Here is an 11391-nt window from a genome sequence, read left to right as displayed (position 1 = left end):
ATGCACGGTGAGATATCAGATCCTCGCTTTTCAGTGGTCTGGATCGAAGTCGGCGGGCAGCAATGGAGACATCTTATATACGACACCAAGACCAATGTCCAAAGCTTTATTCAAAACGGTGCTGCCACCGGCTATGTACTCACTCTCCTGGCTGCCATCGGCGACCCTACAGATGATAGCACTAAGTGGTCTGCTTACATGCAACTACAGACGACCAATGGCACAGGCCAAGATCCTGGTCAATGGTTTTGGAAATTTGACTTAACCACTGGCGGAGCTTCTGACGAGAATAGCTTTGCCTACTACAATCAGCTTGCACACCAAAACCGGCAAATTTTGACTTGCTTCACAACATACGGAATCGGCGCAGGCCTTGTCATTGCAGCAGCCTGGGCACCACAAGCTCAGAATACTTTTGATAGATGGCATGCGTACGGTAAGAATGCTTCAGGCGACTTTCAGACTCTGTTCAACAGCGAGACTAGCCTACCAGGATTTCAACCATACTACTTAGGTGTCAGTGCTGATCATCAATACACTTCAGCATTCAGTGACAGACTTCTTGACGTGAGTACAGTCATCTACGGCAAGACAGAACAAGAGTTCCTGGCCGAACAATCATCTCAAATTACCAAGAACGCAAACGCTATCCACATCCAGGCCGGAGGTTCAGGGAACGACGTACTCTACTCTGCCATCTTTGCCGGGCACGCAATTGAATTTCAGAAAGGTCTGTTCCAAGACCGCAGCGCACCGAGCATCGAACCACCGTCTCCAAATATTGTAAGTTCTTACGAAGGGACTGGCGTCGAACTGCAAGATTTCCTACGCAGCAACGACATTGACTCGGGCCAAATCGCAGTATTCAAGAACGGCATTGTGAAGGTGCAACATGGGGAAGATTGGCAAACAGCTTCCGAACGCCTGACCGCTCTCACTGACCTTTTTCCCATCGCTGGACTGAGCGAAATCTTCCTCTCTGCAGCCGTCTCAAAGCTCTTCTCCACGAACGTCCTCTCTCCCAACGACACAGCGTACACGCTCCTCCCAACCGTCAAATCTCAAGACCCAAAGGACCGTCGCGCCAACGACATTACGATTCAACAGCTTCTGGACCATACATCAGGCTACGCGCCAGATCTTGACCCTAATGGCTACGATCCAGTCTTCCACATGCGCGACATCGCGCTCTCCTTAGGCCTCACCTCCACCGCGACAAAACGCGACATTGTCGAATACATCTATACGCAACGTCCGCTCGAAGCCGACCCTGGCTCTGACTATCACGATGCAAATTACAATTACCTCCTCCTCAGCTTCGTGATCGAAGCCGTCACAAAGACAGATTACCTGACTTGGCTCACCGCCAATATCATCCAACCTGCCGGTATCGGAGTCACGGGCTTCCCTACAATCGTTGACCGCACCAGTTCCGCTTCCGCGAACTTCATCATCCCCAAAGACCAGGGTTTAGGTCCCAGCGCCGTATACCCGAACCAGCCAGCCTCGCAACTTGTGCCGTACACGAACGGCGGCGACGGAATGGTGCGCGAAGTCGCAGTCGGATGTCTGGGACTCGCAAGTTCAGCCAGCTATCTTGCATATTTCATTCATTCGAACGCGGTACAAGGGATTGGTGAGAGGGCGATCAATAAGAGTAGAGTCAGCAGTGTTGCGGGAGGCTTGGCGTACGCGGAGAGTAGGAGTGATGGCCATGATTGGGCTTTCGTGGTCAATTCGAGAGATTGGAGTGGGTTTGAGGGTGATCAACCTTGGAAGGGACTGGTGGAGAGGGTTAATGGATTGTTGGATATGCTGACGTGAGCGTGGACAAGGTGACGTTGGGAGAGGTGAGGGGGTCATCGGGCCCGGCAATACTCATATGACTGGCGAATTGCTGGTATTCACTTACGCAAAACTTCGAGGCAGACGAATCGGGATAAGTCCAGCGTCAAGCCTGCAGTCATTCCCTCGATCCTGGGGTCACTTCGGCTCGCAGGACCCCTGATAATCACAAGGTTCCGCATTACAGTTCTCCGTGGATTCTGCTCTTGAACATCAAGGATCCCGGCAGCGGCATCTGCAGTCAGCCAAAAGAATGACAAAAAGCTGGACTTTACTCTGCGTGAGAGGGTCGACTACGAGGACTACGTCAGTACCACGAGCAATGGCGCCGGCAGCTTTGACGTTCAAGAAGAAAAACAAAGTCCTAAGTCTTGAACATGATCGCAACAGTCGTTCGATCCAACATTATCGCTTGACACTGAGGACGAGAAAGTTCTTGGCGACATGTGTTGAAATCTCGGCAGAAAGACCTATGCGGAGACGCAAGACGTCTATCGGCATCCTTTAATCTCAAGTCTTGTTCAGCATCATCATGAGGTGACTTTGAATAACGGCTTGTCATTGTATGGTCTATCGCCAAAGTGAGGCTGACTTGATGTCGCCTAAAAGACTCGAAACGTGCCTCAAACCCTAGCAGGGCAGGTGCTGAAATGCCTTGAGGCTCTGGTTCCGCTGTGAAACGAGCGGCCCCCATCGTCTTGAGTGGAGTCGCGACACCAAAATTACTAAGTCTGGCTATTCATAGTAACCCTCGTGGCTTTCCGGGCTGCCTTTCAGACATCAAGCTCCTTCCCGACCAACAGTAGCCGTAATAATACAGAGTCAACCCGGGGTTGACAAAAAGCATGAAATTGCCTGAAGCAGGGCACACACCAACAAAGACATCTTTTAACCCATCACGAAACTGCGACAGAAATTACGCAGATCGATATGAAAGGCAGAATCCAAAGTCTTGAGCGAACATCAAGAAGTATAAGATTCACTTTCCCATCCTATCTCTCCATCAGTATCCAACCAACACACCCCAAAAACCACCAAAAGCAACCACACCAAACCACCTTTTTACAACCCACAATCAACACCCCAAAAGAGCAACTACCTACCAAACAAATCCACCACCAAACACCATGCACCCCCTCAAACTCCTCTCCCTCTTCCTCCCCCTAATCTCCTGCGCCCCCGCCCCCCAAGGCGCCCAAGACGGGGCCCCCTCCAACACCACCAGCGGCGCCCCTCCCAATGGGACCCCACCGATCGGCCAAAACCAACCCATCCCCTCAGGCATCGCCCCAGTGACCCTGACGCTCGTCACCGACCCGGCGGTCCAACTCGTCGTCTCACCGAGCAGCGGCTCCACGCTGGACACGAGCCTCGTAATCTCGGACCTAGCCAAGATCAAAACCGCCATAACCATGACCCTGGCATCGAACGCATCCGCCGTGTACGTCCCCGGCCTCAACTCAAACTGGGATCGGGCGTACGAGCAGTCATACCAGGGCATGGACACTTCCACTGCGGACGGGGGGCAGGGTGGGAGCGGCGGGTCTCCGAAACAGGCGAACGTGCAGCTCGGGCAGACAATGGATCAGTTCGCGCAGGTGCCCTTCACGTTCGATGGGATCATGGGGATTTGCGATACGCTCACGTCGTGGCTGCAGGGCCAGAGTTCGCAGCCGCTTTATGAGAGCGCGATTAGTGTGCAGAGGGCGGGGACCGGGGTGCCGTTTGGGATGGGGTGTTTTTGTCTTGAGAAGGATGGGTGTCCTTAGTGGAAGTCCATCCGAGCGCAGAGGAGGGAGGATGGAGGGAAGGAAGGAGGGAGGGGAGCAGTAGAGCTGAGAGTAGATCGGTGTTGAATTATATCCTAAGAAAGCGGCGCGTACTTTTCAAACCATAGCCTCAGTACCGATGACCTTCTCTCCGACGTATCTGCAAATGATGTGGATAGACCGATATAAGCGCTCCAGGCCTTTGCATAGAATCAGCCACATCATCCATTGTGAAACGCTGCTTTTTATTGGTTTTCAATTGAGGCAAGCTAGGACATGGCGACGGAGGGATAATAACACCAGCGGCAAGAAAATGTCGATGCCTATGAGGATACCGAGCGGGCTTCAGATATTGCTATTGTAGCGTTTGATGAGGACGACCGGAATATGCAGCGATTGCAGACTAAGGATATAGTCGAGAAGCTGAAGGAAATTCGAAGCTTGTGTGTGAGAAAACGGATGTTGAGACCTGGGACTCGAGATTAGCATTTTAAGACTGTGTACACTCGGGGATAATATGTGAAAAAGGTGACTCTTGCACGCGGATCATAGATCCTAAGAGTCGGCGGTTGCGGAATAAAAAATTCTCAACTAGTCCATCTGCGTAATATTTCCGAACTTCACTGTCTGCAAGCATATTTCAGCCATGGTGGCAGACAAGGCGAAACGGACGGCTGTGGCGCCACAGGACCATTGCATTCTTTGAAACATCTTCTGCGTCTTCCACTCCTTACAGATCAACGAATTTTTGTCGCTATTTCCCGTGATTGAACTAAAGCAAGGTAGACTTCGAAGCAACTAGCATCAGATCAGCCATCTTGAGATATCAAGATATGGTAACCCTGCCTGCCCCTTGCCTCTTCTATGTCAGTGTTGTCTAGACACCATGCTAACGATCGTTCCCACAGCCAGCCCTTTCTCCCACAACATCGTGCAAGAGGCGCAATTCCTCTCCCTCACGATGTGTCAAGGTCAGGCGAAAGAGCTACAAGACCCAGAAAGAGGCAGATTTACTCTGCGTGAATGAATGGGAAGACGTTATGAGCCTGCCTGTAGAGGAGTTATGGCAGGAGGTACGCGAGCAATTCTTGCCAACGACGTCGCCACCAGTAACCCCACCTTCTTCGCCCTCCACCCTTATCGGTGATACAATTCCAACCTCCGAGCCGTCCAATACTTCTCACTTTGGCCTATCGGGACCGAGTGAGTTGGTGGGAGGAATGGAGGAGATGAGAGCTCACAGCGATAGGTTGTTAAAGCGGATAGATAGAACGGCGGAAAAAACAAAAAGCGTGATCTGTCGGATCAGCGAGAGAAAGCTGCTATCTGATCTGGTAGGGAGAAATGAATGGTTGCAGGCAAAAAATCGACTTGAAAGGTTACAGCCGGCTTGCCTTTTAGGCAAGAGTATGGAAGCAGTAAAGCTCCAGTCGAAGAAGAGCAGGAGGCGCACAAAGCCTGGGAACGTCCGTGGTGTGGATGGAAGGATAGGCCCTACGATTCAAGTGGCCAAGATGAAGATCAAGAGGGCGGGATTGAAGAGGAGGAGAAGGAGCGTGAACTAATGGAGTCCCAGTGGCGCGGATGGAATGATTGACGCGATTCTCCAAGGTCGTTGAAAACATGTCAGGGTGAACTGCGAGCTTCTGTTGTGGATCATATAAATCTGAGATGTTAATTCATTGGCTTCTCCCCCGATTCGTGCATGTTTTTGAGTGAAAAATCTACGTTCTCTACAATTTTGAGGAAGGAGCGAAACATTGCCCAAAAGAGCCAAGCGCCATATCATGCTGATCACCCGCACAGTCCATCATCTTCAAACTCATAGACTTCACCTCATTCACTGTCATAGTTCCCATCCAATCCCACGACTTTCACTTCACGCGTACTGTTCAAGAGATCGTTTGGTTACCTTTCCACCGACCCTGAGTCAGAAACGTCCAATCAGATCTCAAGTGGTACAAGTACAACACTTGTCAACACTCTCAATTCCATCTCGATTCCAATTTCAACTCCATCCTCAATTTCTTCCTCTGCTCCAACAGCAAAAAACGAGACATCACAACACAGAAGAATCAAGGTACACCTCAAGATCACCTCACAGACGCAACGATGAACTTCATTCGTCTTCTCACACTCGGGTACTCTGCTCCTCCCTCTCTCATCTCCCCACCCCAAAACCTCACTAACACCACCCACTACCCACCAGCTTCCTCGCCACCATCTTCACCATCCTCACTCTCACATCATCAACTATTGCCTCAACCAACACCCTCACCTCAGCCTCAGCCCCCTCAACACTCGCACCCACCCCCACCGCACCTACCCTCCTATCTCCCACCACTTTCGCGACCCTCCCTCTCGCAACCCTCGTCAATCCCGCGCCCGACCTCCACAAACTCAACCTCCACACTGTCAAAGCGGACCTCAAAGCCCGCGCGCTCCGTGGTCCAAATTGCAAGACTACCGACCCCGCATGTCCTACAATCTCGGTGACTACATTTCCGGCGTTCTGTCCACTCTGTGAGTCCCCCTCCTCCTCCTTCCCTCTCCCATCACCCACTCTTCCCTCCCGCTCAAACCTGTCCCTCATCACTCACCACCATCCCCACCCTCCCCTTCCCCCCACAACCCTCATGCCCCTCAACATACTAACCACAACAATAGGGGAGGGTAACTGCTTCCGCCTCCGCGCTCGCGATGGCTGGTGCGGGCTGCAAACCAGCACCACAACCACGACAATCCCGTGCTGTTGCCCGCTCGAGACCCCAGTGACGACGGTGAAGAAGCCTTGCGTTACGGCGTGTGATCAAGAAGGGGATGGGGGGTGTAGTGCTGAGGTGTTCACTACACAGGCTCCTTGTTAAAGAAAGAGGGAGGGGGGAGGGGGGAGGGATGTAGGGGAAGGGAGATCAAAAGTAGAGGAAAAAGTGGATCTGGTGGGCTGATTTGCACTAAAGCAGTAAGAGAGGAGGAAGATTCATACGTGCACACATGGCTGGTGGTTAAAAACGGGGACATGTCGTGTAAGTGGGGTGTTGCTGCAAGCTACAAGTGCCGTGGACGCAGTGAGCATCAAAGACTGAACTAGACAAAACAGAAAGAGGAGAAGCATACAAACCGAGAGGAATGATAGGCAACCCACCCAGCTACTAAGCCAATTGATGATCTATCCCCCTCATCCGCTCAGCTCAGCTACCAATCTTTTCCTCTTCATCCAATCTAAGCCTCCCTTCCCCACTCAACTCCTACCCACTTCTCATCCAGCAAGACTTCATTATACCTCCCCCTTCCCTGCCCCCTTCCTACCCCCTCTCTCCACCCTGCCATCTCCTCCCTCACTCCCCTCCCCTCACTCCCCTCCCCTTTCCCACCAACCCCAGCCCCACCCTAGCAATTCATAATTTCAAAGGTAGCGTTTCTACCCCATCCCATAGCCGTGCCTATCAACCAAACTCGTCTCCACGCTTAAGAAACTTCACCCTTACATTCTCGGATGTTCTGTACAGGATCTGGTGGGGAAGCGAAGGGAAACGAGAGGGTGGGGGAAGAGAAGGGGGGTTGAGGTGAGATGAGATGAGATGAGATCGGGTAGTGTACCTCTCCGGCCTGCGGCAAGGCGTGAGGGTGAGGGTGAGGGTGAGTCGACGCGGATTCTAGTTTGTTAAGGTATTTAGCTGGGGGTACTCCGTTGGGCGTCATGGGCTGGCGTCTTCTGGTAGTGATTTTCCTTTGACAAAGCTGGGGTGGGACGGGGTGGGATGGAGTGAATTGATGGTCGATGGACGACTCGACGCGAGTGACTGATGCATAGGAGAGGGAGGTTTGGTTTGATGATATCTCCGCTGCACAGTACCTCCTGCTATCGAGCAGACAGATGATACTTAAGCTTATTCATAAATCGCCTTCATTCTGCGAGGATCAAATTTCAGCAAGCGAATGAGGCCAAAGATAATCATTCATTCTCGAACCCGCAGCACTGGCTTCCCTTCAAGCGATCCCCTCACACCCCACCACTAGTTACTCTCCACCCCCTCCCCTTTCCCTCCATCTCCCCCTTCCGGCCTCGGAGTCGCATAAACATAAAACCTCCCAAAAATAAACAGCGCCTCCGCAGTCCTCCAGCCCACATCAGCCACACACTCCTCCCACACCCTCCCGTCCCCGACCATCTTCACCAACATCGCCAACCCATTCACAACATCCATATTCAAAAACGGCGGATCCGTCATTTCTCCGGGCGCGTCGATCTGCACTACGCCTCCAAAGCCAGAGATGTCGACCGCGAAGTGCCTAGCTGGCTCGAGCGTGTTGTTGCGCGCGACGTAGACCATGCCGCCGATTGTGGCGAGGGTGAAAGCCCGGATCGACATGGGCGTGCCGGAGAAATTGGGGATTACTATGAGGGTGCCTGGCCGGCGGGTCAGGGGGGTAGAGGTACCGAGGGGGAGGACGGTGGCGTTGAAGGGCGAAAGCGGGGGCAGAGCTCTTTTTGAGAGGAGAGTTGGTGCGACGGACGCCGAATCTTCGTCGAAAGGTGTAGCGAGCATATCAAGATCGTCCACGGCCGAAGAATTTGCAGATGCTGACAGCATCGATGCGTCCTCATTGATTGCCTGTGCAGGAGTGTTCGGCCCCCGATACCATAGCTCTCCAACGGTCCTCGCCTGCATTTTCATCGTGAACCTCGCGCTTACGAAGATTGGCCGCCTCGACATCGCGCCGATGGAGCTCACAATCGCCCATAGCGCATAGCGTCTGTAGAACGACGAGGATGGCCAACCGCGGATGTTGATTGTGACATCCTCGCCGCCGACGTATCGATACGCGTGTTCGGGCTCTCGACCGTTGTAGTCGTTTTGTAGCGCGATGTCACGGACGGCGCCGACGGCGTTGGCGTAGGCGTGGGAACCTTTGATCCTATCGGTGCCCCAGTGATCTAATAACTTGAACTTGGGGTCGATCGCTGGTACGGTGGTTCCGAGTGGTAGAGCGTTGAGAATGGAGGGGGGCAGGTCTGTGCTCGGTGATGAGTGGTTCAGAGGAGAGGCGAAGGTGGAATCTGGTAAGCCACATGAGGATACGAGAACTACAGCCGAATTGAGGCAGGGCCGAAGTCTCATGGTGCGATCGACCAGAAAGGCTTAGGTGTGCTAACGATTGAGCAGCTGTCAGGGAAGTTTATTGACTCTTTGTCGAGTCTTGTTTGCATTTCGCGTACGAGTGCGCTTTTTAAAGCGCAGTTTCAGACAAAGATAGTACCGCGCATGAGTGAATAATGAATGGAGCCTTCTAGACTTTGCACGGCATTGAGATCTCTGAGGTATCTTCTGAAGTGTATATGTATTTCATTTTCGGGTGTTGTTGTTGAGGCAGACTCGAATATGATCCACCAAGTTGTCCCAGGCAAAACAGGTCCAGAATTTGACGAAGCACAAAAGCTGCACAGTTCTTCACGGTATGGTGTGGTTGGAATCTGTGAATTCCGGACCTCTTCCCATGCGTTGTGATCGCTCAGCTCCACCGATACGGTCGATATACGCTGAATACCCCTGGTAAAGGTTTTCCAGGTCCTTAGTCCGACAATGATGACGATGTTTGACCACCTGCGCACGGTCTCATGTAAGGTAAAACAGTGTCAACAAACATCGGTTCATGGTTCACGTTTCTTTCTGTGTTTAATACAGCTCATTGATGGCCACTGCAATCTCATAACTCTCTTCAACGGTGGATTGTGTCAAAACACGGGTGATAGAAATTTCGAGTATTTTGGTCCTCGTTGACGTCCTGACGCGGATACTGAACCACCAAGTGCGAGGCTAGACATGTCTCAAGGTCCTGAGACATGGAAGCAGGTTGACTGGAATGTAAATAATTCTTTTTCTGCGCGCCAGAATATCGACTAAAGACTCATACTGAATCATGAGATATAGAGAAGCAATCTTCAGCGATGAAGGAAGTGTTTACGGCGGGGATCTTATCATGCCTCTTCCTTTTTTCGCCCGCCCTTTTCGCGGCCGTGATTGTTGCTAGCGACTCAAACACAACATCGATTCCTCTAGATCCTGATGACACCAACACTACAAGTAGTGATGTCAGACTCCAGAACTCCATAGACATTTCGTCAAACAACATTATCAAATAAAGTTGGCTCCCCACCCCGATGACTCGTCGAGACTCCTAGCTCAACGCCGTGAGCAACGTGTACCTCCTTGCGCTCAAAGACTTCAACTCAAAAGAACCAGCTGGAAATAACCGATTCAGAGGCGCAGAGTCCCATGTTAATTCACCTCGGCGGTGGAGTTCGTGTCGACCAGCCATTCGTCCGACGCGTAGCTATAGACGCGTTGTTTAGAACCGTGGCAGCGTTGGCGGTGCGAATGCACGACAGGCACTCTACTTCTTTCTAGACGGTCAACTGTACACCAGCTATGAGCATCGTCGATCGGGTGAAGGTAGCGTTCAAGTCTCAACCGGTAGAGCGTGAGAATCTTCTGAGATCAGACAGATTGCTAGTATCGATAACAATGATGGGATTGGAAGCGTTTCCGAGGTAGTCATTACGAAGTCTACGAATAGCACTTCGCTGCAGAGCGTTGGCGAGATCATCGAAGATTCCCAATGGGACACCGATGTCTTACTTTTCCCAGGCTTCTATTTCGCTAGACTAGGTTGGTTGTCGAGCATAGCGCCCTACGATATGGAAGACTTGATTGAGGAATCGGTGCTGGAAGTTGATCGATACGGAGATTGATCCCATGATGTCGCCTTCGCCGCTCCAAGCGAAAAACTTGCTGAATATACTTAGAAATGTGTCGTTACAACAGCTGGGGAGAGGCCAATATGTAGATTTTGTTGGCGAGATTAGAAGAGAGATGAGACAGGGAGGGAGGGTGGTAGAGGTAGAACTCGGCAAGGTGAGAATCACGAAAGGCTATGCTCCTTATGGGTTTTATGGCATTGCGAAGAATGCTTGAGACCTCGGAAGTGGACAAAAAGATGACGAGATATCTGACGTTGTCTATTGGCTGCAAACCTGTCACTTATTGAGTCAGGTCTCGAGTGATGTTTACTTTCGGCCACCCTGATCAACAGGATGAGCTTGTTAGTGAGGTGTTTCTTCTCGACAGACGTTACGATTCTACTTACGTGCCGAACCATCACTCTGCTAACGTGTCGTCCTTTATCGAATTTGTATCGTACCATAAAGATCCATCTCACAATCTCGATCCCCCACTCCCCAAATGACAAAAGTAAACGCCAAGCGATCTCCCTTCATTTGGGTTGGAGTGGGCTTCACTAAGCCTTCTATGACGTGCTATACTGGAGGGTATTTGGCAAGCTTCTTCTTCATCTCATGTTCAGAGTATGTCAAGACCTCCTGGATAGCAGCGGTCAAAATGCACCTTGGAGGCTCTCTGCCAAGCCACTAGCCCCTTCGGCTCTAGTGTCTTTCAGCCCCTTTCCCCAGCAGTGTGGACAGTCCCCTCGCTCATCCCAAGATATGATGTTAATAGCCAATGAATGCTTGATGGTACTGGCAGAAAGCCGTCTCTTCACCAAAGACCACCCACAGCCCCCCCCCATTGTGTGCTGCCAAACCACCCAATCACTGCAATTGCACAAAGCACAAGGCTGAAGCTACCACCTCATCACGCATATCAGCCCAATCATCTCGTTGTGTATTAGTCACCTATCTTCAAGATCAGCTTCGAGATATCCAATGCCAAAATACCACGTCTTCGCATCGTCAATCTTCCCACGCTTCAACGAGACT

The 11391-nt window shown here is 51.6% G+C and overlaps 3 protein-coding genes across 3 annotated transcripts; 2 read left to right on the top strand and 1 right to left on the bottom strand.

The window, feature by feature from the left end:
- Positions 1-1824, top strand: KY384_003957 (uncharacterized protein; the record flags this gene model as incomplete). The annotated part of the gene is made up of 1 exon (XM_044812466.1): positions 1-1824. One exon carries the CDS (start codon positions 1-3, stop codon positions 1822-1824), a length of 1824 nt encoding a protein of 607 aa, XP_044671599.1.
- Positions 1825-2972: 1148 nt separating this feature from the next.
- Positions 2973-3614, top strand: KY384_003956 (uncharacterized protein; the record flags this gene model as incomplete). Its single annotated transcript, XM_044812465.1, has 1 exon — positions 2973-3614. One exon carries the CDS (start codon positions 2973-2975, stop codon positions 3612-3614), a length of 642 nt encoding a protein of 213 aa, XP_044671598.1.
- Positions 3615-7630: 4016 nt separating this feature from the next.
- On the bottom strand, positions 7631-8737 carry KY384_003955 (uncharacterized protein; the record flags this gene model as incomplete). The annotated part of the gene is made up of 1 exon (XM_044812464.1): positions 7631-8737. One exon carries the CDS (start codon positions 8735-8737, stop codon positions 7631-7633), a length of 1107 nt encoding a protein of 368 aa, XP_044671597.1.
- Positions 8738-11391: the final 2654 nt, after the last annotated feature.

This window comes from Bacidia gigantensis (assembly GCF_019456465.1).
Source record: "Bacidia gigantensis strain McMullin 20006 chromosome Unknown contig_180, whole genome shotgun sequence".
NCBI classification, from domain to species: domain Eukaryota; kingdom Fungi; phylum Ascomycota; class Lecanoromycetes; order Lecanorales; family Ramalinaceae; genus Bacidia; species Bacidia gigantensis.
Note: the sequence above shows the minus strand (reverse complement) of the source record. Positions and strands in the feature narration are given on the sequence as shown.